The sequence below is a fragment of the Pyrenophora tritici-repentis genome, chromosome 6, assembly GCF_003171515.1.
Source record: "Pyrenophora tritici-repentis strain M4 chromosome 6, whole genome shotgun sequence".
In the NCBI taxonomy this organism is placed as follows: domain Eukaryota; kingdom Fungi; phylum Ascomycota; class Dothideomycetes; order Pleosporales; family Pleosporaceae; genus Pyrenophora; species Pyrenophora tritici-repentis.
The window spans coordinates 2890263-2916663 of record NC_089395.1 but is presented as its reverse complement, the minus strand read 5'-3'; the positions used below and the strand labels follow the sequence as shown (position 1 = coordinate 2916663).

The 26401-nt window shown below is 49.4% G+C and overlaps 10 protein-coding genes across 10 annotated transcripts; 5 read left to right on the top strand and 5 right to left on the bottom strand.

Moving 5' to 3' along the window:
• Positions 1-546: 546 nt before the first annotated feature.
• On the bottom strand, positions 547-2569 carry PtrM4_123370 (uncharacterized protein; the record flags this gene model as incomplete). Its single annotated transcript, XM_066108576.1, has 2 exons — positions 547-1098; positions 1271-2569. The coding sequence occupies 2 exons, from the start codon at positions 2567-2569 to the stop codon at positions 547-549; spliced, it is 1851 nt and encodes a 616-aa protein (XP_065961761.1).
• A 191-nt stretch (positions 2570-2760) lies between these two features.
• On the bottom strand, positions 2761-3333 carry PtrM4_123360 (HHT1, Histones H3 and H4; the record flags this gene model as incomplete). Its single annotated transcript, XM_066108575.1, has 3 exons — positions 2761-2864; positions 2913-3095; positions 3144-3333. 3 exons carry the CDS (start codon positions 3331-3333, stop codon positions 2761-2763), a joined length of 477 nt encoding a protein of 158 aa, XP_065961760.1.
• A 510-nt stretch (positions 3334-3843) lies between these two features.
• Positions 3844-4765, top strand: PtrM4_123350 (Dimer-Tnp-hAT domain containing protein; the record flags this gene model as incomplete). The annotated part of the gene is made up of 3 exons (XM_001930858.2): positions 3844-3954; positions 4000-4339; positions 4392-4765. 3 exons carry the CDS (start codon positions 3844-3846, stop codon positions 4763-4765), a joined length of 825 nt encoding a protein of 274 aa, XP_001930893.1.
• A 1575-nt stretch (positions 4766-6340) lies between these two features.
• PtrM4_123340 (uncharacterized protein) lies at positions 6341-7993 on the top strand (the record flags this gene model as incomplete). The annotated part of the gene is made up of 1 exon (XM_066108574.1): positions 6341-7993. One exon carries the CDS (start codon positions 6341-6343, stop codon positions 7991-7993), a length of 1653 nt encoding a protein of 550 aa, XP_065961759.1.
• Positions 7994-9428: 1435 nt separating this feature from the next.
• PtrM4_123330 (uncharacterized protein) lies at positions 9429-9740 on the top strand (the record flags this gene model as incomplete). The annotated part of the gene is made up of 1 exon (XM_066108573.1): positions 9429-9740. One exon carries the CDS (start codon positions 9429-9431, stop codon positions 9738-9740), a length of 312 nt encoding a protein of 103 aa, XP_065961758.1.
• A 1039-nt stretch (positions 9741-10779) lies between these two features.
• PtrM4_123320 (uncharacterized protein) lies at positions 10780-15060 on the top strand (the record flags this gene model as incomplete). Its single annotated transcript, XM_066108572.1, has 1 exon — positions 10780-15060. The coding sequence occupies one exon, from the start codon at positions 10780-10782 to the stop codon at positions 15058-15060; it is 4281 nt and encodes a 1426-aa protein (XP_065961757.1).
• Positions 15061-15883: 823 nt separating this feature from the next.
• Positions 15884-17012, bottom strand: PtrM4_123310 (CN-hydrolase domain containing protein; the record flags this gene model as incomplete). The annotated part of the gene is made up of 3 exons (XM_066108571.1): positions 15884-16269; positions 16329-16771; positions 16834-17012. 3 exons carry the CDS (start codon positions 17010-17012, stop codon positions 15884-15886), a joined length of 1008 nt encoding a protein of 335 aa, XP_065961756.1.
• Positions 17013-18057: 1045 nt separating this feature from the next.
• On the top strand, positions 18058-19274 carry PtrM4_123300 (UhpC, Sugar phosphate permease; the record flags this gene model as incomplete). Its single annotated transcript, XM_066108570.1, has 2 exons — positions 18058-19011; positions 19074-19274. The coding sequence occupies 2 exons, from the start codon at positions 18058-18060 to the stop codon at positions 19272-19274; spliced, it is 1155 nt and encodes a 384-aa protein (XP_065961755.1).
• A 682-nt stretch (positions 19275-19956) lies between these two features.
• PtrM4_123290 (uncharacterized protein) lies at positions 19957-20839 on the bottom strand (the record flags this gene model as incomplete). The annotated part of the gene is made up of 2 exons (XM_001935557.2): positions 19957-20758; positions 20811-20839. The coding sequence occupies 2 exons, from the start codon at positions 20837-20839 to the stop codon at positions 19957-19959; spliced, it is 831 nt and encodes a 276-aa protein (XP_001935592.2).
• A 624-nt stretch (positions 20840-21463) lies between these two features.
• PtrM4_123280 (uncharacterized protein) lies at positions 21464-22309 on the bottom strand (the record flags this gene model as incomplete). Its single annotated transcript, XM_001935558.2, has 2 exons — positions 21464-22109; positions 22161-22309. 2 exons carry the CDS (start codon positions 22307-22309, stop codon positions 21464-21466), a joined length of 795 nt encoding a protein of 264 aa, XP_001935593.2.
• Between the last annotated feature and the right edge of the window lie 4092 nt (positions 22310-26401).

Here is a 26401-nt window from a genome sequence, read left to right as displayed (position 1 = left end):
TAGAAATAGGTTCTGCTTACTATGTAATACAACAATTTAGCATAAGCATTATGCGACTACCTCGCTTTGGCAGGCAGTAGGTGCGTCGAAAGCTCGTGCATCTTATCGAAAGCCTGTCAACTTACAGCTTGTTATATTAATATCCTATCCTAAGCACTGCGCTTAAGCCTAAGTACGCTGGCAAATGGGTCGGGGTGTGGTTGGGGTTGGGTTAGAAATTTTGCGACCCCAACCCAACCCCAACCCATTTGTCAGCGCCAAGCTTAGGGTTGGGTTGGGGTTGGGTTGGGGTCGCACGGACCATGGGTTAGGGTTGGGTTATAGTAAAAAAATTGCAAGATGTATAATATAGATTTCAATAAAAGAAAAGTTTATATAGTATCACAGTAGATTAACGTGTCCGTGCGCGTGATGCGCGGATTCGCGTGATGCGCGGGGAACACCATATCCACTACTTCAAAAATGAAGCTATTAAGCCACGTATATAAGCTGTTATTATACGAATTTATAGAGGGGGAGTAATTAGATGCTTGCGATCAACTTGTACTATCTATATTTTGATGGGAGGTTGACGTTGCGGCCACGTGATGTGAGCTTTGATGGAGGAGCTGGAGGCTCTTCTTGAACTTGAGCACCAGCGCGAGCAGCCTCAACGCGTTTTTGACGCTTGTTGTTCGATGAGGTAGCTGCTGAAGCTCTCCTCTTTCCCTTTTGGGGTAGTTGTATAGCTTTAGCAGCGTCTCTCTCCTCCTTCTGGCGCGCGCGTTCAGCTGCTTTCTCAGCTCGCTCAAGCTCCCTCATCTCCTTGAGTCTCTGCCTCTCCACACGCCTCTCCTCGAGCTCATCTTGACGCTGCAGTCGAGCCTCCTCGCGCTGCTTCTTGGACCGTGCTTTTTGGAGTTTCTCCTCCGTCTCATCTCGCTCCCGTACTGCTTCTCTAGCTCGAGCCTCACGCAGCTTGTGAGGAGACCAGAAGACAGAGCCACCGTGATACTCCTGGCGCTGTTGAAGGTCAAGAGCTTTGCCCTTCTTCCTGTGCTTCTTTTTATGTTGAAGAGCCTCCTTTAAGCCCTCGTTCTCATGCTTTAAAAGCTCATACTGCACAGAGAGCAGAGATGTCAACAAGCAAGTCAAGCTGGCTTGATTCTTATCGATTGCAGATCACAGACCATTCTCTGGGACGTGCCACTGTGCACGAGCCTCTATATTGTCTGTGATCTGCAATCGATAAGAATCAAGCCAGCTTGACTTGCTTGTTGACATCTCTGACAGAGAGATGGTGAACGCTTGAGCGCAGCTTTCTTGCCTCATACTGATGGCTATCATTAACAGCAGCTCGTACTAGCCGATCGAGCTTTCTCCAGTCATGATCAGAGAGCCCTGACGATGAGCTTCTCTCAGCTTCTGGCGTGCTAGCAAATCTACGAAGGATAACGTTGGCATCCATCGGCCAGATCCCAGTGGCTTCGAAGGCCTTCAATATGAGGCTCTCTGTGAAGGAGGATATCCAGGCGCTCCAGAAGAGCGGGAAGAAGTCCCCTTTCTTGATTGGAATAAGGCCTTGAGCCTTATGGAGATGGTTAGTGAGCTCGTTAGAGTAGGCTTGAGAGAGTGGCTTGAACAGCACTACATCTAGCGGCTGGAGCGTATGGGTCGAATGGGGAGGAAGGATCATGAGGAGGATCCTATGGCGATCGCAGTACTTAATAAACTCCATCGTGAGGTGAGATCCATGGCCATCAAGGATGAGCAATCTCCATCTACCTGATCGTTGCTTTGTAGAGCGATCAAACACCTGCTCCAGCCAAGCTAGGCCTACGTTATCATTTGACCAGCCTGTTGGAGATGATGAGACAAAGACCTCATGTTCTCCTGCCTTGATATCTTCTACCCAACTCGATCGTATAGCTCCATTTTTAGCTGCGTAGATAAGGGCTGGAGGCAGCGAGCTCCCATCAGCGCAGCAGCAGGCCAGGACTGTCAGAAACTCGCGTGATCCATCCTGGAGAGATGCTCGAACCTCCTTCTTCTCCCATTGACGCCTGCTGAATATCCTCTTACTTCTGCCTATCAAGCCAATTAAGAAGCCCTTCTCATCCATATTGTATATATCTCGAGCCTCTAGGTGATATTCGGTGATCTTTCGATGCAGCAGCTCGAAGTAGAGTCTATACTTTGACTCAGAATCAGCCAGGTGGCGCGTACGATCCATGGCGCTGGTCCACTTTGAGATGAGATGGATCTCGTGTCGGTTGATGAAGCGAGTAACCCAGCTCTCGCTGAGCTGCTGATGGGCTACTTCTGATGAGAAATTCCTGATCATCTCTCGTGTAGGAGGAATGCCTCGCTTTGTGAGCTTTTCGATATATCTCACAAGCTCTAGCTCTTGTTGTGGGTTGAGTTTCTGCTGGTTGAAGTTCTTGTCTCTTTCTGAGCTTGTCTGGCCCTGGTGCCTTCGGGTCAACGTAGATCTCACAACACCATGCTTAGCAGCAATTTTAGTATACGAGAACTGTTCTCCTGGCTCTAGATTTTCAATATCTTCAATCGCAGCTTGAATTGGGTCCATATTGGTGGAGTTAACGTGTGTTGAAGGTGAAGGGGTTTGACGTGTTTTGGTGTTCCCCGCGCATCACGCGAATCCGCGCATCACGCGCACGGACACGTTAACACAGTGTAGCATTAACTAGTTTCATTTATAATATACAGAGGCTTCGCCAGCTAGCATTTAAGCACGTGTATCTAGATATATCTTATAATCTAGAGAAAAGCTAGTAACTCGCGCGCAAAGTAGCGCCTAGCCAATTGAGAATCCTTCTCTTGAATAGTAACCCTCTTTGCGTGAATAGCATTGATGTTGCAGTCTATAAAAGTTATTAAATGAAAAATAGTATAGGGTAGATAGACTATACCCTCAAAATAACCAACTAAGAAAGCTTCTGTAGCTTCCTGAAGAGCTTCGATTGCAGATCGTTGAAAGCGGATATCGGCCTTGTGCACCTGTGCAAATTCGCGCACTACGCGGGAAAAGGGGAGTTTTCGCAAGAGTAGTTCAAAACCTCTCTGGTATCTCTTGATTTCCCGTAATGCGACAGCTAAGCTAAATTAGAAAATAGCTGTGATAAACGACTGTGATAACCTACTGCCGGCCTTAAACTTGCGCTTCTTCTTAACAGCTACAGGTGCCTTTCGCGTAGACTTTCCTGCTACTTGACGTCTAGCCTTACTAGCAAGGGCCTTCTGAGCCGGCTTGCCGCCAGTAACTGTCTTGCCATCAGGACCACCCCGGCCGGCTTTACCGGTGACCTTAGGCCGTGGTTTTGTCCTTGCCATTGCGTAGTAGAGTAGATGATGAACGTAGGCGACGTATGTGATTAATTACTGTGATAAATGTGGTCGACAATTAAGAAAGTAGTAGGCTGAAAGAGTTAGGTAGCTGGAAAGTTTGGGCGACGGCAATTTCCCGATTTCCGCACTAGTAAAGGCAGCAGCGCACGGACTGCATGACGTAATTTGCTGTTTCACGATCGCATACAACCATTTCTGTTGCAAAATCAGTAGCGAGCATATCATACAAACGTGTTAAACTGCTGTGATAAACGCCGAGCTCGCGCATGCGTACAGCCCAAAAATGAAGGAATCATCGATGTGTTGATCATTTTGGGTAATTTCCGCGTTTTCGCGCTAGCGCAGGCAGAAGCGCACGGACCATTTCTAGGTGAGCATAATGCTGTCTACCCATTTCTCCAGCCCCTGACGCCCAGTAACTCCCAACACCTAATAACTCTCTTTACTACATTGAAAACACCCCATTTACAACAGCGCATTATCACAGTCCCCGCCATGCCTGTCGCGAAAGAGCAAGTCGGCGACGTACCTGAAGGCCTAGTTCCAGCCATCAAACTTGAACCTCCGCCTGGGTTCGAACAAGATGAGTGGGAGCAGCTTACCGATGTAATAATCACAGCCATTTATCACAGCTTATGCTAATATAAGCAGGGATTTGCGTGTGAAGCTGACGAGATTGACGGTATCTTAGATCAAAGAGGTAGTGGGGGTTCACGAAAAGGCCGACCTATCAATTTGAGCGTCCCCTATACTGGCTCTCTGAGTGGTAGCGCCCGTGCTATTGCTCAACGTGAACGCAAAGCTCTTTTCGATAAAGAGGAGAAGGTACTTGAAAGCGTTAGAACAGCCGACCGCTCCGCGAAGTACCAACTGAAGAAATCGCTTTTGCAACAGCCTAAGTATAAATTAGCAAATAGTGCTAGACAGGCTAAGCTGCTAGAGAAAGAGTGGGATATACTTTCAGAGAAGCGGTTTACCCAGAAAAAGTCTGGTAAGTTATCACAGCTGTTTATCATAGACATCTGCTAATAGACTATCCCAAGTGGCGAAGGATATACTAGCAATACCAATTGCTCAGGTTGGGGTTGAAAGAGTTTTCAATGTTGCTAAGGATGTTATTGGTAGTCGGAGGCACCGACTATCTGCCCGGACAATACAGCAGATAATGGTTCTTAAGGATACAATATCTCAAGAGGAAGAACAGGGTCTAGACTACCTAGTTGCTCAATTAGGGGAGGATGGAGAGCCAATTGACGAGGTTAATGATCTTTTTGAGCTTCCAGCCTCGTTAGAGCATACCTTCGATATAGATGAGGAGAACCAGACTACAGAAGAAGAGTCGGAGGAAGAGGTCCAGGAGGAGCGTCAATTGCCACCTCGAAAGCGCCAGCGTCCTCAGCGCTACCGTGATAATTAGCTGTGTTAATATATCTCGTTTTATGTATCTACTATATCATCAACGTGTACACATTATCTTAATTAAGTGTTGTTCCGTTAAAGTACCCAAAAAATATAACCCAACCCCAACCCAACCCAACCCAACCCAAGCCCAACCCTAACCCATGGTCTGTGCGACCCCAACCCAACCCCAACCCAAGACTGGGTATACCCAACCCATTTGCCAGCGTAGGCCTAAACATCGCAATATCTAGGGGCTAGAGGGTATAGGTTAAATGAGAAGGAAAGATAGTTAGGAGAATCCTATTCTCATTGCAATAGTCTAAAAACTCCTGACTTATATGAGATCTGTGCCTATCTATAATAAGTAATCCATGTGAATAGAGCGTTTTGGACCTTATAGCTAGCTCAAACACTTCCTTAAGCTAGGCAAGCCCTATCTTATTATTCGACCATCCGGATTTAGATGAGCTGATAAATACTAGATAAGCTGATTAGGCAATGTCGTCTACCTAGTCTAATTAGAGGCCTCCTGAGCCACCTTAATAGATAATGCTAGGCGACAAAACTAATCTATCAGCGCAAATACAAGCTAGGATCGAAATCTACTCGCGAGATCCGTCCTAAACCCCTATAGTAACCTCCTTTTTCTCCCACATACGCCTGCTGAATACTCGTTTTGATCTGCCGGTGACGCTTATGAGAAACCCCTTTTCGTCTATGTTGTAGACGTCCCCTAGCCTAATCTTATACTCCTCGATTTTCTTGTGTAACAGGTTAAAGTACAGCTTGTATTTGACTCCTGAATTAGCTCTGTGGCGTGCCCGATCTATGCCCCTAGTCCATTTTGAGATGAGATGATTAGAGTTTCTTTTGAGAAATCTATTCACCCAGCTCTCGCTAACGTTAGTGCCAGCAACGGAGGATGCTAGGGAGCGTATAATAGCTCTTGTAGGTGGCAAACGCTTCGCAGTAAGCCCCTGAATATACTGTACTATCTCCTTTTCTTAATCTAGATGGAGTTTTCGATGTGCGTCGGAGCGGGGTTGCGTAAGCTCCTTATGCCTTCTGATCAACGTAGATCTCACAACTCCAAACTCTTTTGCAATTTTTGTATACGAGAATCCTTCACTAGATCCGTGCACGTCGATTGCTGCAATCGCAGCTTCAATCGGATCCATATTGGTGGCGCTGTGGATGGTTAAGGTGAAAGTAATTTGTGGTTGACCCCGCGCATTACGCGAATCCGCGCATTGCGCGCACGGACACGGTATTCCGAGCCGCACTCCGAATAACCTTTAGCACGAGATAGCTTGTAGTTCTCTTCCCCATCGAATACAACTCCAGTATACCTGTGCGATTGCTCCCTGAGCGTAGCCCCTTACAAACTCATCGCTAATAAATACTCTTACTAAGCACCTACTGTCTATAAGACCTTAGATAGTGATGTCTTTGTTAATATACGCAAGGAGAAGGGTAGTTTATACTAGTAATAATTTACTAACGTACCTCACGGGCGAGTGGGCCACACGGGCGAGTGGGCCACTCCGCTAAGACCCCACCAAAACATACTGTTACCTACAGTACTTTCACAATGAGCCAACAACAAAACAATCTACCAGCTTTAAAAGAGGCTCGATTACAGCTTGCTCTCAAGGCTATCGAACGCGACGCGACGCTGTCGCAGAGACGCGCTGCAGCTATCTACAACGTATCTCGAGTAACTCTTGGGCGCCGACGCGCTGGAATACCTCTTCGGAGCGATTGTACGCCTAACTCAATGAACCTCCTTAAGACAGAGGAGGATGTAATTGTCCAGCATATCCTTGACCTCGACGCGCGAGGATTTCCGCCCCGACTTGCTGCTGTGCAGGATATGGCTAATTCTTTGTTGGCTGAGCGCCACCGCGACCCTGTTGGTCAGAACTGGGCTGCAACCTTCGTCAAACGTCGCCCTGAGCTTAAGGTCAAATTCAATCGCAAGTATGACTACAAGCGAGCCCTCTGTGAGGATCCTGAGGTTATACAAGGCTGGTTCCGACTTGTGGAGAACACAAAGGCCAAGTACGGTATCCTTGATGAGGACACCCACAACTTTGACGAGTCTGGCTTCATGATGGGCATGATATCAACTGGAGCAGTAGTCACAGGCTCTGAGCGTCGAGGACGACCAAAGAGCGTTCAGCAGGGCAATCGCGAGTGGGCTACAGTGATCCAGGGTATCAACGCGACTGGGTGGGCAATCCCACCTTTTATCATCTTCAAAGGCAAGAACCACCTCTCTGCCTGGTACAAGGAAGATAACCTACCTCGCGACTGGGTTATTGCAGTCTCTGAGAACGGCTGGACAACAAACAAGCTTGGTCTAGAGTGGTTAAAGCACTTTGACGCTCACACAAAGAAGAGGACTGTAGGAAACTATCGTCTGCTTATTATCGACGGCCACGAGAGCCACGACTCGCTCGATTTCCAGCAGTACTGCAAGGATCACAACATTATTACTCTCTGCATGCCTCCTCACTCGTCGCACCTACTACAGCCTCTTGATGTGGGGTGTTTCTCGCCTTTGAAGACAGCGTATGGCCGCCAAGCCGAGGATCTAATGCGCAACAAGATCACCCATATCACTAAACTAGAGTTCCTACCGTGCTTTAAAGGCGCTTTTGACGCTGCGATTACAAAGGCCAATATACAAGGAAGCTTTCGAGGCGCTGGCTTAGTCCCATTTAATCCAGAGGCTGTGATATCGACGCTTGACGTGCGGCTGCGCACTCCACTGCTACCTACCGTCGAGGACGGTCCCTGGCAGTCGCAAACTCCAAGCAATACCCTAGAACTTGGGTCGCAATCAAAGCTGATTCAAGAGAGGATTCGAAGACATGTAGATAGCTCACCTACGTATATGGTTGAGGCGATCAAAAGCCTGTCAAAAGGTGCAGAGATGATAGCGCATTCTCTGGTGTTAATGACCAAGCGCAACGCTGAGCTCCAAGCCGCCAACGAGGCCTCAAGTAAGCGTAGATCATATAAAAGGAAGCGCTTACAGCAGCAAGGGACCTTAACAATTGATGAGGGCGTGCGACTGACGACTCTTAAGGAGTTTGGGGCATGTAGTGATAGGAAGAAGGCGAAGAAGAGAGTGCGCGTTGAGGCAGGCGAGCCTAGCCAACGACGCTGTGGACGCTGCGGCGAGGCAGGACATAATATGCGCACATGTAGGCAAGAAGCAGCGATAGATTCTGAGTAGAATAGCCTATTACGATTTCTATTTACTATCTTTGACGGTGCTATATAGTCGTGTACAGTCGTGGTTTTAATGGGGTCTTAGCGCAGGTGGCCCACTCGCCCGTGTGGCCCACTCGCCCGTTAGGTACGTTACCTATAGATCTAAACTGTACAGGGCTGTTTTCCTGCAGGATTATCCTAATCTAATATAGCTAGTTCTCTACTCCTTCTTCCTTAAGGTTGTCAGATAATAGCACTGTTGAAAAGAAGAGCGTACAGACGCTGGGTTAGACTATATCGGGGAACTGAGTGGGCGAAATCGTTGTTGTATTGAGTGTAAGGGGCGAGAGTCTATAAGACTAGCGGCACGACTACATGCACCACGCCTGCGCAAAAGGCATGCACAAGTTGAATCAACGCGATTCAGCTTGCGTAGTCGATATTTATGTAGGAGGCATGACTGCGCTGCTCTCTTAGCCTACAAGTAGGCCTACATGGGTCTAGCCCATCACAGTGTCTGAGTGATGTTCGATGGGATCCTTCGCGATCCCATATGGTTTCCACTGTCCGAGCGCCCTTCGGATCCGTTCATTCCCACTTGCTCCACCACAGTAGCGCGCTTTGCCTTCTTAGTTTCTTAATGCTTAAAGTCTAGCCTATCTTCCTATATGTCCTAGAAGCGCTTGCTCTATATAATGATGTTATCTTTCTCTAGCTAATTTCCTTAGTTTATAGAGGTTTCTTGAAGTTCCTAAGACACCTTCTCCTTTAGGAGTCGTACCTTTTAGACGTTAGTTATATCTACCTAAGCTAATAGGATGTCTGTCGGATCGTGAGTATCGGTAGAGACGTCGGCTGCTTGACACTTCGGCCCGACTTCGGCCCACCTTGCGCAGAGCTTAGGTATACCTTCGTAGCACCTATGTTCGTAGACAATTAATCAGAACCATCACCGAACAGAATGCATTCCTAGTTATCGTTATTTCTGTTACGGATCCATAGACTCGCTCGGCCCATGGCCCCCATATCGATAAGATCCTTATCTTATCGGACTAGCGCCTTGGCGCCCACAGCATAAGTTCGGGCTCACAACGTAGATAGCTCGATAGCTTGTATCTTGTCAAATCCAATCTTTCTTGATCGATCCCTCACATTATACAAGCTCCCTTTCAAGACGGGCCCTGGAAGCTCGTTCGCGAATTGTATTTTCTTGTCGCTGCGAGCGACACGCCAACGACAGAAACACTTACGCGACGAGGATCGCATTGACTATACGTACCGCCGCAGAAGAGCCGCCGTAGTAAAGACACCTGATTGCCCAGCTGCATAGCTGTACCCACCTGCCAGAAAAGACCCGCCGCCGCAGAGTGCCGCCGCGGAAGACACTGGATTGCCCAGCTGCATAGCTGTACCCACCTGCCAGAAAAGATCCGCCGCCGCTTCTAGCGCTGCCGCCGATGATGGCCCGACTAAACGAGACGAGCAAGGATGCCCACGACCAGGGTGCTCAGAACGACACACAAACCATTCCAGCAGAGTCGCACCTTGAGTACGGCGACTTTGAGAATGACGACGACCTCACCGAAGCGGAGAAGGCGACTATTAGACAGAAGCTCGCCACCCGCAAGAGACAGGTCACTTTTGGCCGTGGAGACGGCCAAGGCAACAGCGAGGACGAGGGCAATGACGTCAACGCCGCTGAACGCCGACGACAGTCTTGTAGACAGTCTCTTAAGAAAGCCGTTAAGCCAGCGGATAAGACTTCTTAAACAAAACTACTATCCACACAACTGTTCAAGATCAGCTCGACTACCTGATTGACCACTTGCGAGGACCAGCCGCTGCACAGGTGGAATATAGAGCAGCACCCGGAGCTCGTAACGCCTACGTGACAGCGGAAGAAGTCCTCACGGAACTTGATCGCATCTTTGACACGGTCGACAAGGTCACCGAAGCCAGCGCAGCGCTACACGACAGCGGCTCTGGAGGATTAAAGCAACGCGACAATGAATCGTTTAACACCTGGGTAGCCCGCTTTACCTCTACAGTCGCACCATTGAACCTGGGCGACAACGAAATGATCCAGCACGCGATCCGACTCATGAAGTTTGGTCGTAACGCAGGTTTACAATTCCGCCATGGTGATACTTGGGAAGCGTTTGCCCAGAATTGCCGCACTCAGCAACAGCTCTCACGTCTCACCCAGAGCAGCGGAAATAATGGTACCCGAACCGGCCGCAACACGTCTAACGCTGGTGGTGGAGGTAATGGCAACGGCAACAGCAATAGCAGCGGCTCCACAACGCGTAACAACTACGGTCGCACGCGCGCGCAACTCAACGCGTTGAGTAAGCAAGGCGAGTGCTTTAAATGCGGAGGCACGGCAAATGTCAGCGGCAAGAAACATCGTCCGACCGACGCAGACGTCCCAGCAGCCTGCAAGTCTGGCTCTATCGTGCCAGCTAGCCGCGTCCCTGCCCTCAAAGCTACATTCACCAACGCCGCCCTCCAGGCCACAGTCGTCGATGCCACCGACGAGTCGGAAAACTAGCCGTCCCCGGCGAAAGACGCCCCCGGGGACCGCACCAAAATGGTCCACAGATACAGTTACAGTCACAGTCAAAGCCACAACTACCAGTCCAACCCTTGTTAGCGATACCCCCTATTGTTTCACCGACCCTTGATACCCAAACTACCCCGCTCACCGGAGCTACACCTAGCACTTTACGCGTTTGTTTACAAGAATTGGAGGACTGGACGCCTCCCCAGGCTATAGAGGACAGACACGTTGTCTTGAGCGCGAACACTATGGTCAAAGGCAAGCAGCTTGTCCAAGGCCAGCAGTTCGTTTTCAAGTGCAAGGTCGCCACTTCGAATAGCTATATTGATACGGAAGCTTTGACTGACTCTGGTGCTACTGGAAACTGTATCTCCACACTATTTGCGCAACGACATAACCTGCCGACGTTTCGGCTTAAACAACCTTTGCAACTACGACTTGGCGACGGCAATTTCGCCATGGCGCCTATCACACACGGCGTCCTAGCCCCCATCTCCCACGCTGAACACGTTAGCGAGGAACTCTTCTACAGTGTACCTATGACGACTTACGACTTTATTTTCGGCACTTCATGGCTAGAAGAGCATAATCCACACATCGACTGGAGGGAAAAAACTATGCGTTTCAACAGCGAGCATTGCTACGCCAACTGCCTACACAAAGGCGAGCAAGTCACTGTTCGCAGCAGTCGACACCGACGGGCCGCAGCAAAAGCCAAAGAACGGAACCCGACCTACGCGAACATGGACATACACCATGTGTCAGGTGAGGCCGCTGCCGCACTGGCATCACGACCAGAGAACGGTACTATCTGGCTGTACCCACATGATTTTGAACAACTCGACAAAGATGACAGCGATGACGCCGACGAGAGAGCCCAGGCTAGCCGCGTCTTCGCCTCACTATTTGCCATGGACATGAACGCCCTATCTCAGGAAGACATTGATAAGTTCCACCAGAAGCTGAACTCGCCCGCTAAAACTCGCGACGAGGTCCTAGACAAGTTGCCCGAATGGCTCCACGATCTCGCCCACCGATTTAATCCTGATCCCGCCACGACAGACTTGCCCGCTCGACGAGGCGCGGTCAACCACAGCATTGACATTATCCCCGGATCAAAACACCCAAACGCTAAGATGTACGGCATAAGTAAGGACGAAGGCCTTGCCGTTAAAGCTTATGTTGAGGACATGAGAGGACGCGGTGAGATCCGTGAAAGCAAGTCAGACTTCGCTTCGCCTGTGCTCGTCGTCCGCAAATCTGGAGGTGGACTCCGCATTTGCGTGGACTATAGAGCGCTCAATGCCGTCACTATCAAGAACAGGAACGCTCCTCCGATGATTAAAGAAACGCTCGCGCGGCTAGCTAACGTCGCCTACTTCACCGTGGTCGACGTCATCGCCGCCTTTAACAAAATCCGCATCAAGGAAGGCGACGAACATAAGACTGCCTTCCTAACACGGTATGGCCTATTCGAATACTTAGTGATGCCTTTCGGACTCTGCAACGCACCAGGTACCTTTCAGGCCTACATTAACGAGGTTTTACGCGATTACCTTGACGAGTTCTGCTCTGCATACCTCGACGACGTCCTAATCTACAGCGCGTCTTTGGCAGAGCATAAGGTTCATGTCCGCAAGGTTATCGAGAGTCTAGGTGAGGCCGGACTTCATCTAGACATTGACAAGTCCGAGTTTGCCGTCCAAGAGGTGAGATACCTGGGCCTCATTCTTACAACTGAAGGCATCAAAATGGACCCCGCCAAGGTTAAGTCAGTGCTCGACTGGGGCACCCCAACAACATTGAAAGAGTTGCAAGCATTCCTAGGTTTCGCAAATTTCTACCGAAGGTTTATTGTTGCCTTCTCTTATATCGCGCGGCCGCTCACGGATCTTACCCGCGGGACAAACGGCGACGTCAAGCTGAACTTTCCTATCGCCCAAGGATCTGCTGCCCACGACGCATTCGAAAAGCTTAAGAAAGCATTTACCATCGCCCCGGTCCTCGCGCACTTCAACCCCGCGCTTGAGACCTGGGTCGAAACAGACTCCTCCGACACCGTCACAGCAGCCGTGCTGTCCCAAGTCCAGACTGACGGAGTGCTAAAACCAGTCGCTTTTATCTCCACAAAGATGTCACCAGCTGAGTGCAACTATGCCATCTACGACAAGGAGCTTATGGCCATCGTCCGCGCCTTTGAGGAATGGAGACCAGAGCTGGCCGGCACCTCGGACCCGGTGAAGGTCATCTCAGACCATGCCACCTTACAGACCTTTATGGTCAACAAAGCACTCAACAGGCGTCAAGCAAGATGGGCTGAGTTTCTGAGCGAATTCAACTTTAAGATCACTTACCGACCAGGCAGACTAGGCAGCAAACCCGACGCCTTGACGAGACGCCCCGGCGACACACCCACGAACCCAAACGATCCACGGATCATACATCAGACCCAGACGATCCTCGGCCCCGACCGCGTCGACGACGTCATCAAACGAGACACGCACACACACAACGACGCCCGACAAGCAATTCAACTCGCGGCGCTGTTATTCGAATACGCGGAGGAGGTACAAACGCTAGCAGGCATGCTATATCTAATGAGCGAGGAGGCGTATGGCGTCGATGATTTGGTGGATGACGACTCAACCCCAGACGTAGCCTTGGACAGCCAGCCTAAGGGGGAGACAATTGAGATCCCTCACGCTGCTGCGCCAGCTTCCCTGGCACGGGTGCCGGGGGAGAACGCGCCTGACGATGGACTTATGACAGCGATCGTAAATGCCTACCGCGTCGATCCCACACTACAAGAAATAATACGAGCAAAGGCAGACGGCGCCCGTCACCTTCCCCACACTGTCGCCATACAAATGAAGCTGAAGCTAGAGCTACAGGACTGCGAAATCCGCAACAGTCTGGTTTACTTCCGCGGCAGACTCTTCATCCCCTACGACGACGATCTTCGCAAAGACATCGTCCGTCGGTTCCACGACACCGCCACGGCGGGCCACGGCGGCAAGCGCTCTACCTACTACCTAGTTAGCCAACAGTACTACTGGCCGCTCATGACAGACACAGTCGCTCAGTATACCCGGAGTTGTGTAGTTTGCCGACGCGCAAAGCCATACAGAGACCGCAAGCAGGGACTGCTGCACCCGCTCCCCGTACCGAAACGATTCTGGACTGACATTTCAGTCGACTTCATCACACCCCTGCCAGACTGTACTAGATTCGGACGCACCTACTCTCATGTCATGGTCGTGATTGACCGGCTAAGCAAGTCGCAACGGTTTATCGCCCTAGACAGCCTTGAAGTTGATGCTGTTGTCCGAGCATTTGTCGATTACGTCTGGAGAGAGGAAGGTTTCCCTACTACAATTGTGTCTGACCGAGGGTCACAGTTCGTCTCTCATTTCTGGAAGGAGCTGTGTCATCGACTGGGTGTTACACCAAAGCTCTCTACAGCTTACCACCCAGAAACAGACGGCCAGACTGAAGTCGCCAACGCCGGACTAAAGTGTTACCTGCGTGCTTACACGAACTATATGCAAAACGACTGGGTAGACTGGCTGCCACTAGCCCAGCTCGCCATCAATAACAGAGAAAACGTGTCCTCTGGCGTCGCACCCGCGCTTGCCACCAAGGGCTACCTACCTCGCATGGGATCGGAACTAGTCACCGAAGACTCGCCCATTACCGACGCCCGTTCACGCGCAGAACAGTTGCTCCGCGAAGACGCCCGAGGCACGGTGAAAAGGATGACCGACGTTATCCGTTTCATGCAAGAAAATCTTCGCTGGTCCCAAAACAAGATGGAACACTACGCCAACCAGCACAGACAGCCCGCTCCAGACTACCGCGTCGGTGACAAAGTCTATATTGATGCCCGCAATATCCCTACGATGCGCCCGAGCCGCGGTCTCAGCGCAAAGAACCTTGGCCCATACAAAGTGCGAGCTTTGCCCAACCGATATGCAGTCGAGCTCGCACTACCAGACTGCTACAAACAAGTCCATCCAGTGTTCCACCCATGGTTACTACACCTGGACGCCGATCAAACAGCTCGCCCAAGTGAGGGCGTCATCGCTGAGAAACACCCTGACGGAGAGCACGACTACTACGTAGACATGGTCGTCGACTGTCGCATAGATAAACGACGCAAGGACACCCTCACAAACAAGAAAGGCATGCTCCAGTATAAGGTTAAGTACACCAACTCCCCAGACTGGAATGCCTCGCCCGCATGGCAAGACTATACAGACCTGTGGGGCGCAGAGGAAGCGGTTGAAGACTTTCACCGTCTCTATCCCGACAAGCCCCCACCTCACGAACTGTATCGAGACCTAGCGTTGTATCTCAACCTAGTCGCCGCATATTCACTTGGTCGCGATGATGTTGAAGTTGTTAGCGTACTAGACAGTTGTGAGCTTGCCCTATCACCTTCGCATTCACTGATGGCACAGCTTGGACCTGGGAAGGTGGCACAACTCAGGACGTCTGTCTCCAAGCAGAAGCAAGGACCCGAAGGATGAGACACAACATAACTGCTCGGCATCAAGCACAGCGTCATAAAATAAAAGACATTCACGGCTTGCAGGTGCAACCGTCTTCTGAAAGGGGGGGTAATGTTACGGATCCATAGACTCGCTCGGCCCATGGCCCCCATATCGATAAGATCCTTATCTTATCGGACTAGCGCCTTGGCGCCCACAGCATAAGTTCGGGCTCACAACGTAGATAGCTCGATAGCTTGTATCTTGTCAAATCCAATCTTTCTTGATCGATCCCTCACAATTTCCCTTTACGCATTTAGTGCAAAGTCAACCAACAGTTATATATATCCTTATTACAGATACTAAGCTTAGCCTTTGTCTCTTCTACTAGCTAAAACTAGCTTTAGATAAGGGCTAGATTCTTACAAAGAGCTCTCTACCTATTGTACGCTTAGTTAAAACACGTCTAAAGACTGTCTGTACGCTTAACAAAGTTGGCTAGCCACTTCTGCCTAACCTAGCCAGCGCCGCGCGCAGCTAGCAGCTTATCAGCCATATCACGTATAGCTGCGTAGGTAGGCGCAAATCTACGCTGATCTAGGTGAAGTATATGGCTGATAATCACCCCCTCTTCTCTCTAGGTAAGCTTCCTTGAGTTGGGCTGGCAATCGCGTCGCGCGCGCTTTCCAGCGCGCCGGTCAATCAGGGTTAATTTTGGGATATCGAAGACTGTAGCAGCGCGTCGCGTACTCTAAATTTGGGCAGAATCTATAGATAAGAGAGCAAGCTGAATATCTGCTTCATTTGAATGCACGAGAGGAGCGCGGCATGGAGGCATTGTGTGTTAAGATAGAGTAGGTGATTAAAGTTGGTGGGGTGACCGACTCGCTTGCCTGACCGACTCGCTTGTCAACCATGTTACATGTGTTTTCTCTTTCTTATCAACACCTAGCCACAGCAGATCAGGTCGGCTGTAATGGCCACAAATGTCCAAGAAACCTTTTGCCTTCAAAATATCATCAAGCTGCAGTTCTGCGTAAATGAACCCCTCTTCTGTCTCTGGAGGACCGTTAGCCACCAGGCGCCCATCCGGGCCAAAGATAGCTGAGCTACCTCCACCAGGGGTATTCATGGTGAGACCAGAGCCTGTCCGTAGTGTAGCGATGCCTGCATCACTCATTACCGCTGTAGTATGCAGAACAAAGGATTGCGACTCTATGGCGTAGACTTGAGAGAGGCTGCGGGCACCTGGTTACCAACTACATTAGCTAAGGGTTATTCTGGTCGTATGCAATACAGTATCGCACCTTCTTTGCTCATGGAATACAAGTCTGGACCGCCACTGTGTTCGTACAGCGGCGGCCACGCAGCAACATGTATACTTTCTCTTTGATGGTAAGTGTGGTATTTGAGTAGTGGTTGCGTGTGCTCCCAGCAAGCCAGGGCACCAACGCGTCCAACGTCCGGCAGCTCCACGACGTTGTGGAGAGAAGAGCCAGATGCATCTCCAAATATCGTCCTCTCCATGTGCGTCGCTTTCAGCTTCCGACGCAGGACTTCAATAGTGCCCTCGGCATTTATGATAGCTTGTGAGATATAGAGCGAGTCTTTGTAGTTCTCGCTGAACCCAAGCACAACGGCAATGTGGTAGTCTGCAGCACTCTGACAGATGCGACGCATCTCGGTTGAGTCTACTTGCAGAGAATTCTTGATGTAAGCTGTCGAGAGCTCGAAGTCTACGGGCCTTGTCCTGGCACCACATATCAGCATACCTTGGAAATCGACGAAGGACAACTGTATTCGCGAACGTACCAAATCCAGGCAGGATAGCCTGGGATCCAACATTCGGGGAACGACACAAGTTTTGCGCCGTTCTCTGCTGCCTCGCGGATCAAGCGGCATGTCTTCTCGACAGCCTTTGGCAAGTCAAGCCATGCTGGCTCGAACTGAGCGACAGCAACGTAAACAGTGGATGATGGTTGATGTGACATGACGTGGACAGTGTGTGTTGAACGTAGAAGAGTAAAAGTATCTAACCACGTTGTATTTCGAAGAGGGTATTTATTGCGGAAATACAAAGGACGGTACAGTTCACTATGGCATTAGCGGCGGAATGAATGCAGCCGCCAGATAGGTGGGCACGAAGCTACAGAGGTGTACCAATCTTGTGTGGCAATATGAAAGAATGCTAGCGGCGGAACCTTTGGAGCCGCCGGATAGCCAAGACATTAAACGTCCAATCAGAGATCTCGGCGAGCTTCGAAGTCGACTTATCTCTACACCGGCAACCCTATCTCTGGTTTCGGCGTTCCTCTGTTGATAGACGGTTATCTTGATGCAAACAGACGTATAATGCGACCGAAACAACGCTAAGCCGCGGATATATGGCTCTGCAACTGCCCAATTGCTCGGGTGATGAGTATCACATATACCTGGGTAGTTCCCGAATAGACTGCACTGCTCTTCCCGCTCTCCTCCTCTATTCATCGACTCTTATCCAAAAATCTAAATGCCATTTTTCATTCTTGAGCCTGCCGACGGCACGTTGCGGCCATCAGGTACAAGCGTCATTCAGGATCATGCGCGACACCGAAGCGCCATGACACAGGCGGTCTTGGTTCCTTCGCCTTCAGATTCCCCGTTTGATCCACTGAATTGGCCAAGACACCGCAAAGAACTGCTTTTTGCTGTGGTCCTCTTTGGATCATGTACAACCGGGTCACTGGGACCATTGTTGGTACCAGGCTTTACAGATCTTGCCAAATATTTCGATCTTGGCATCACGAATATCACTCTACTCAATGGTAGCTTGGTCATGTCGCTGGGAGTAAGCGCGTATCTTTGCTGCTCCCTTGCAGAAGTCTTTGGAAAACGCCTCGTATATATCTCTACGACCGGCCTACTGTTTATCTCATGTTGTTGGGCTGCGGCATCGACATCCTACAAATCACTGTTAGCTTCTCGTGTCTTTCAAGGTACCCTATCCAGCCTTTGTTGAAGATGAGAACCAATCTTAACCTCGTAACAGGCCTCGGGATGGGAGGGTTTTCCGCGCTCGCTGGAACCTCGACTCTCAACGACGTGTTCTTTGTGCACGAACGTGGCTTACGCGTCGGTCTCTGGAACTTCGCCATTATCGTTTCTGTGAACTTGACGCCAGTTTTTAGTGGCTACGTCATCTCGAATATGTCATGGAAGTGGAGCTTTTGGCTTGAAGCCATATTGTTCGGTTTGGCCTTGGCTGCAGTCATCCTCCTCTTCCCAGAAACGACCTACCACAGAGACAACGGTCATAGTATCATTGAAGGTCAAACGCCAACACTGCCAACTTCAAACCCAATTGTCGGCCCGGAGCAAGTGCTGGACTTGAACGACGACAAATCCGCCAAACTTCCTGCCTCGCCAAGGTCAGAGGTGATACAGAGCGGTTCTCGTCCATCCTGGAGATACTTCCTTGGTCTTGGTTCCGTACATTTTGAAAACACAAATCGCCTTTTCGCGGTCTGTATCAAGCCAACGACCCTTCTGTTGCACCCAATCGTGCTCTGGGGGTGCGTGATGTGGTCTGTAACGTTCACATGGACCATTCTCCTGGGAGCAGTGGTGTCTCAGATCTTCGGTGCGCCTCCGTATAACATGAGCACAGTTGCGGTTGGCAATCTGACTGGTATCGCTCCTTTCATTGGCTCTGCGCTGGGAACTGTCTTGGGTGGTTGGGCATGCGACAAGGTTGTCCAAACCCTCGCTGCTCGTAACAATGGCGTCTACGAGCCAGAATTCCGACTGCTCGTCATCTCTGTAGCCACTGTTGCCTTGGCACTGGGAAGTTTTGGTCTCGGTGGTGCGATTCATGTAGGTCTTTCAGCAAACGCGTGTGGAGTCTTCATGGCCGTCATTAATTTCGGCGTTGGTTTGGGATGTACGGGGATTGTTACTTACACAAACGATGTTTGTGGCGAGCGAGCTGGCGATGCTTTCGGGTTGGCCATGGTAAGATCCCTCCAGCTCATCGAATCCTGCCTCCCTTCCGTCTAACTGACATCTCGGTTCAGGTCACCAAGAGCGCATTTGCCTTTGGTCTGACGTTTATCCTAAACGACTACTATGCCCAAAGCGGTCCTCTCGTTTTCTTTGCTACTTTTGGAGCAATAGCTGTGGGCGTTATGTTGACCACATTGCCAATGTATGTTTTTGGGAAGAAGATCCGAATATGGGGCGACTCGCTTGGTTTACTAGGAAGCAAGATGACATAAATTGCGAGATTTTAGGTAGCGCGCTTCGAATATGATGTTGTATGATGAGAAGAACATTAATGTCTCAAAAGATTGACGCTGCGAGGAGGCTGAGGATCCTAAAATTGATTTTATGCACAACGAAAGCAACTGTACTACACATGGGCCTCGTTGCGCTCAACATTGTGGGCGAACATCAAGAACAGGTAAGAAAGAAGGGATGAATGTGCGAACACGGCTCGCGATACCTGTAAGCATCGAGCGTCTCGTATCCGCACTTCTTTTATCGTGTGAAACAGTGCGAGTGATTTGGAGACGCGAAGGCAGGCCGCACGCGTAGTGCTTTCAAGGCTTGCCAGGTGACAAGAATGACGTCATACTTGGCTAAGACAGCCAAAACGAAACACCAATATTCGTTCTCTGAGTGGAGAGACTTTAGTTTGCTCGCTGTGTACAAATCAGACTCCGCAACAATCAATCGATTGACATGATTGATTCCTATATAGGTTAAAGAATTACTTCATTAGGCAGCCTTTAACCTAGATAGGAATCAATCATGCCGATCCGATTGATTGTTGCGGAGTCTGGTACAAATGCGTGGAAGATTCATGTGATCTAGGCACCTGCAATAGCAGAGGCTGACGTGATGTGGGGGATAATTATTTGTCGCCATTCAAACTGAGCGCAGATTCAACGAAAGTAGTTATGGAAAGCTTGCGTCTCTAAAAGGATCTGCTGGGTCCAAAATGTCTGCTCCCACATCCGTAACTCCTTGCAGATTGTCCAGAGGCCAGAGATCGAAAGGAAACCCATCAAATGCATGGAACGTCTGACCAAGCCCGCTAGTAGCATCGTGAATCCCAAGTCCGTCGGTGGAATCATCATTACGAAGAACATCTATCTGGGCTGCTCTCGATTGTCCTTGTTGGGCACTGCCATCCTTAAAAGCCTGACCCAGAGGATAACTCAGCTCCAGCGGTAGTGCACGGACGACCTTCCAACGATTTGCCAGTTCCTGAAGCAGTGAAATGGCTCTCGCCGACCTTGATCTCATTGATTTCATCTCCTTGAGGCTTTCAACACAGAATCGAAATCGGGTGATGGATCTTCTTTCAACAGTTTTATCTGACGAAGTAACGCCTAGTAAGTGCATAAGAGCTGCAGTGAGTATGCATTGCATGTGTACCACTGTCGCTTTTGCAAACCCGGTCGTAGTTCGGTAGTTGCGCGACAGATTGTTTATAGACACGGCGGATTCATACATAGAGCGGATCGCCATACGATATAGGCCGCTGGTGGTATCTTCTCTGAGAAACGGTCTTTGGACGAGGAGTAGACCCATGTGATGGAGCATGTGGAGTGTGAGAATGCTGCTGCTGCTGCTACGGATCGGGCGCGCGATGAGAATATCCATGCCTTGATACAAACGAAGTATCTCGTCACGGGCATCAAGCAGTAGCTGTCTTCTTTTTCCCTCTTCCATTTCGTAAAAGTCAAAGGAATATCTGTGCGCCGTTTGTGAGTAACGGGCGGGCTGATGATAGAGGAATCACTCACATTTGTTCCATGAAAGTGTCGAAGATCATCAGAAAGCGACATTCGTGATCGAATACAAGCTGCGACAAGCTCATACTAGACGGATATGTCGACTTTGGGAAACGAGTCCTAATGCGTTTTACAGGAATAACGCAGTGCCTCCCTAGGCTGAAGGTTGCAATCCTGAACGAATCAGCTCTTGACTAGATGTGTAGGATAAAGTAGGGCGACGTCTTACCTATCGAACCAAAAGCTTCGCCAAAACGCTATGATTCGAGAGGATTGTCTTTTGGACGGGGTACTAGCATTATCCTGCAGTGTTACCGCATGTAGACCAAGATGCGTTGTCAGACCACTGCACATGCCTAAGAGGATTAGTGATATCCAAGAACCCTACGCATTTGGGCGCATACAATTGTACATCCACGCCATGTTATCGTTGTCTAATGTCAGTTCTCTCCAGCCAAGAATCAAGAGAGTCTCGACCACTACAACACCTGGATAAGCTCGATAGCATTGCTGTAATATCTTTTCAGCCTGGGTCGCAAACACCTTCCCGATGTCAATAGTAGACTCCGCAACAATCAATTCAATCCGGTCACTCTCCTAGACCCACTTACCTATCTAGGTAGGGCTTAAACTCCTATAGGTAACTACTAGGCTTAAAGCGGTAATCAATCAATCCAATCTGAACCTTCTAGGACCCACTTAATTGATTGTTGCGGACTGTGGTCAATAGCCTCAGCGTCTTCCAAGAAGCACGATGCCGTTGCGAAGATGGCGCTTTGTAGCAAGGATAGAGGAGAAGTATTATGCGGGTTATAAGGCGAGATCACCTCGTCTAGACGAGATGGATCAATGAAATCGTACTGCTTGTTGAGGTCTTCGACAAAGATGCTGAACAAGCGTAGATGAAGATTCGAATCGTAGAGGTAAGTGTCGCGATTCGAATCTGGCGCGCTCGCTATGTAAGCACTAATTGGCGGAATTAGCGGGCCTTCTGCATTGTCCTCTACGTTTTGCGAAAGATGGAAGTTCGTGGAAGGCCCTATAAATGAGACATCGCCATCGGTTCCGAGCTTCATCCTCCACATAAGCTGGCTGATCTCCCCTATTGCCGGTGCGGAATGCATCTCAAAATCTCCCCAATCATTGGATGCCAGTTCGCCAGATGGGTTTGTAATAGGGCTGCGAGCAGTCGATGCATCTCCCCGAGCCGAAGAATCAGCACCTCGTTGCTCTTCTAAAGCTTGCAGCTTCGCTGTAAGTACTTGTATTTGCTCCTCGAGCCTAAGGGTGTATTCATCATTCCTCTTGCGCCTGGAAAATTTGTTTAGTGGCTGTATTTGTTGCGAGGACATTAGGTCTTACTTTCTAGGTTGCTTATCGGTTGTGTAAAAACATATGATGCCCCTAATAGCACAAGAAGCGCACGAAGGGCTACTGCCGTCACACTTCCGCTTCCGTCGGCGACACTCGTCACATGCCCGAGCCACTCTTGACTGCTCCTCGTCTAACATCCCTGGAAGTGATTGCTGGGTGAATCCAGAAGATTTCAAGTATCCCACTGAACCGCTCTTATATGACCCTATTCGCTTGATTCGAGCACGGCCCGGGTCCTGGACGAAATTAGTACGATGCGACCTATTCAAAGTACGGATAAAGTGAGGCGCGCTTTACGATATTTCTATAGTGATTGAGTTAAGGCTAACGTTGTTGGTAGGGCTTTGCACTAAGTGCGAAGAGGAAATAACGTAACTGTTAAGAATATGTTAGGTTCAGTCCAGGTCGGCGAGGTGAGGTTCGTGGAGTAAGCCCGAGCAGAAGGACCGACGCGGAATGATGATCTGTCATGTACGTCCTAAGATCATCATAACAACAAGTAGATAGAACAATAGCTCTTAGTGAAGTTCAATCCAATACAGGGTTACCTTTCGTACCTCTACTCGGTCGCCTATGGTAGTCATACCACCAGAGGAGACCTTGTTCTAACAGTAACTAGGAATGCATTCTGTTTGGTGATGGTTAATTGATTTGATACATAGGTTGCTATGAAGCTATACGTGGGGTTGACACGAGTTAGACCGAAGTAGGACCGACGCGGCCCGCGATTGACATCTGTAATCCAACACTGGGAGTCTTTTCTTTCTCGGTAACGTGTTTTACAAGCGAGTCGGCCATACAAGCGAGTCGGCCACCCCACCAACCTTGATCACCCCCAAAGCTACGCATCTCAATGGCTCTACCACGACGTGCTCTATCATCTTATAACAAAGATGATATCTTCCTTGCCTCCTCTTCTCTTAATGCGCAGCAGTTAAAAGGCTCTAGACGCGCTGCGTTAGCGTATAACGTTCCAAAATCTACGCTTAACGACTGACGCGCTAGCGTCTATGATGTTTGCAATGAGGCTTTAGCCGAAAATATCTATATGGCTTCAGCCCTTTACAATGGACGGATCGCGGATTTCTAAGCAGCACCTAGAAACCCAAGAGGTAGTAGTCTCGTCTTCGTTGCTTCGTTGTGACGGAGCGTTACGGCCACCTACGTGTTCGTCGCGGGCGCTTAGACAAGTCCTACCTATGGACTCGTCCTCGCAGCTTACTGTGAAGAACTGAAAGCTTCCCTTAGTAAAGCTAACTGATCTAGGGTTGGTTCTCGAGAGAAGAGTGAGTGCGATAGACACGAGGGGTGTATAGCACGATTAGTAGATCGATGTAATATACGGTGGTTGAGAATCAATGCTAGTATTTATTGGAACAAGGTCCCTCTAGTAGTATGACTACTGTGGATAACCGAGTGAGAGGGACAAGGCGGGGTGGCTGCAACGTATTGTATTGACTACTATGTTGTCCGGTGTCACAGACTTGGGCTGTTGTTGTGGGTGCTATTGCCCACCGGGCAGTGCCTGCCACACCAGCATATCATGTGACTCTCAAGCACCTTCTACCCTGGACTGAACCCAGATATTCTCAACAGTATTGGAGATACTAATCAAGTTGAACACAATGAGTCATAAGGGCACATTGCGTACTGCTATATAGTAACTGTGCCCTCCATTGTAGGCTCGCCCTCCATGCCCTCCGTGGCGGTCGACACCGTCCATGGATACAGTGGAGGGTAACGCCAAGCCTGGAGGGCAGGTCACGTGGTTGCGTCACACAGCCCACTTGCCGTGCCCCGCCTTCAACGTCAACCTGTCACTTTGCGACCCCCTTCCTGTGATCGTAACACTTACATCCCAAGATCGTCCCGAGGTCGCTGCCAATATATTTAGCGCGCTCAGCCTTGTTCTAGGTGAAGTTATTCTGGCTTAGCGCTTACTGCACAGCCTCGCACTAACAGCAACTAATAAACCGTATTTAGGACCACTTTACGGACAATTGCACCGCCCAGATTACCGTTTACGGGAAAATTAAGGGTTTTTGTGGCAGTCGCGAGGGAGGAAACTAGGCTTCCCGTCCGCTCAGCCATATATAAGCAGTGTACCGGCGGATTAGTAGTTAGGTGGGTGACCACTAGCGAATCCCCGCTGTTGTATGTTTTTGCTTTTTTTTGCCAGAAGTCTCAGTATTTCCACCTAGATGGAATATTTTGTCAAATAGAAGGGTGCGCATAAGTCAGAGGCCATACATAATGAGGGGCAACGGGAACAGCCAATCAGAGCCGAGAGAGCCTTGGCACCCCCTCAAATGAACCAGACGCAACCCAGGACACAGAACGCAGACAACAATCAATCGTCAACATCCATCACTTTTGTGCAATATCTCATCTAATCTGACAATATCCTCCCCGCGCTCTTGTACATAGACCTTTACACTACAGCTACCTTCTTACCTTGCAACTACTGTTTGGTCCCGTGATACAAGGTTTCGGGGCCTAAAAGGGTGTAAGGACGCAATAGACGCCTTAGCTCTTTTATTGCAGTATATGCAGTTAATTAAAGTGTAACCGCGCAAGGCAGTAATCAGAGTATATTGTGTATATTGTCTTGTAGTGTTGTGTCTGCTCGTCTTTTACGAAGGCAGCAGCAGGGTCTGTTTACATGACGTATCTATAATACAGCTAAGGTAAGAGGTGCTTAATAAAGAGAGAAAGCAGCACTAGACTACTAACACGTGATCTGCTTCTTCTTATAACTGTTACACACCCCCTTATCTTGTAGTCGTCTAACGACGTAAAGATGAACCTCTTTGTTACGCGGAGGGGTTATACTGCTCTTTCCTGGTCCGCACTAAGGCAGGTGAGTCTTATGTTGTTGGTTCCGCGTGGGTTGTCTGGCGACTAGGTGGGATAGTAGGTATTTGGAAGAACAATCCAATTCTATATAAACGATACAATAACTAGTATCAATCTAGGTAAGAGATGAACTATTTGTAGACTCCGCAACAATCAATTCAATCCGGTCACTCTCCTAGACCCACTTACCTATCTAGGTAGGGCTTAAACTCCTATAGGTAACTACTAGGCTTAAAGCGGTAATCAATCAATCCAATCTGAACCTTCTAGGACCCACTTAATTGATTGTTGCGGACTGTGACTATTTGAAGTTGACTACAACGAGTGTATTAAGGGAATCCTCCACAACTATATACTTGTTGCTTTGTCGAGTGCCATCCCGACTATCCCTTACATCCCTGGGATGTCAATGATGTTCGTGATGGCTGCCATCCCTAGGCGCCCTGCCATCCCTCGGATGGTTGGTCTTGGCGGGATGTCAGTCACGTGATCTGCGCGCCCCGCGCCGATCGTTACCTTCTGACGTAGGCTTGTTGACCTTCAACCTTGCGCCCACCATCAAGGAGAGAATCCTTCCTGTTACTTGTAACATGGCTATGGTGGTAGAATTTGAGGTGGTAGGATTGGCCCTTGCGCTCTTGGCGTCAGGCTCTTCTCAACTCAACCTTACCTCGACCAGATTTCAAGCCTTAAACCTGACACTATAACGTCTCTTAAGTGACACTTAGTAATTAACTTACTAGAACAACTTATCGACGCGATTGCACGCCTAACTCAATAAAGCTCCTTAAAATAGAGGAGGATGTGATTGTTCAGCATATCCTTAACCTTAACGCGTAAGGATTCCCGGCTCGGCTTGCTTGTCACGATACTCCAGCTGGGTCATACTTCGGTAGGCCTCAGGGACCCCTTCAAAGACCCATCGGCCCGAGCCAGCCACAGTCACGTGCCATAGTCGTATATAGCATCTCACTGAATCCTTGATTGCTCCTTAAGGATTCGTCTTAATACAAGCCTATACCTACATCTTAGTGCCTGTTCGAATACTCCTTACATATAGTTAGTAATAATACTTATAGAGGAGTGTCAGATATTCACTCTTATCTGGAATACTGATGAAATAGGTAATGATGATGATAATATTGATGATTGATTGTGTTGTGGTTCTGTCTACGGTTGGGGGCACACCTAGGGGGTGCCAAGCCTTCCTGTGATCCGATTGGCTCTCACAGATGCCGGGTCGCGCTACCGTCCGTGCGCATGAAATGAGCCGGGTCGCGCTACCGTCCGTGCGCATGAAATGAGCCGGGTCGTGTTTTGAGCCACCCCTCAACTCCAACCACCCATACAAAACGCATCATAACTCCACCACC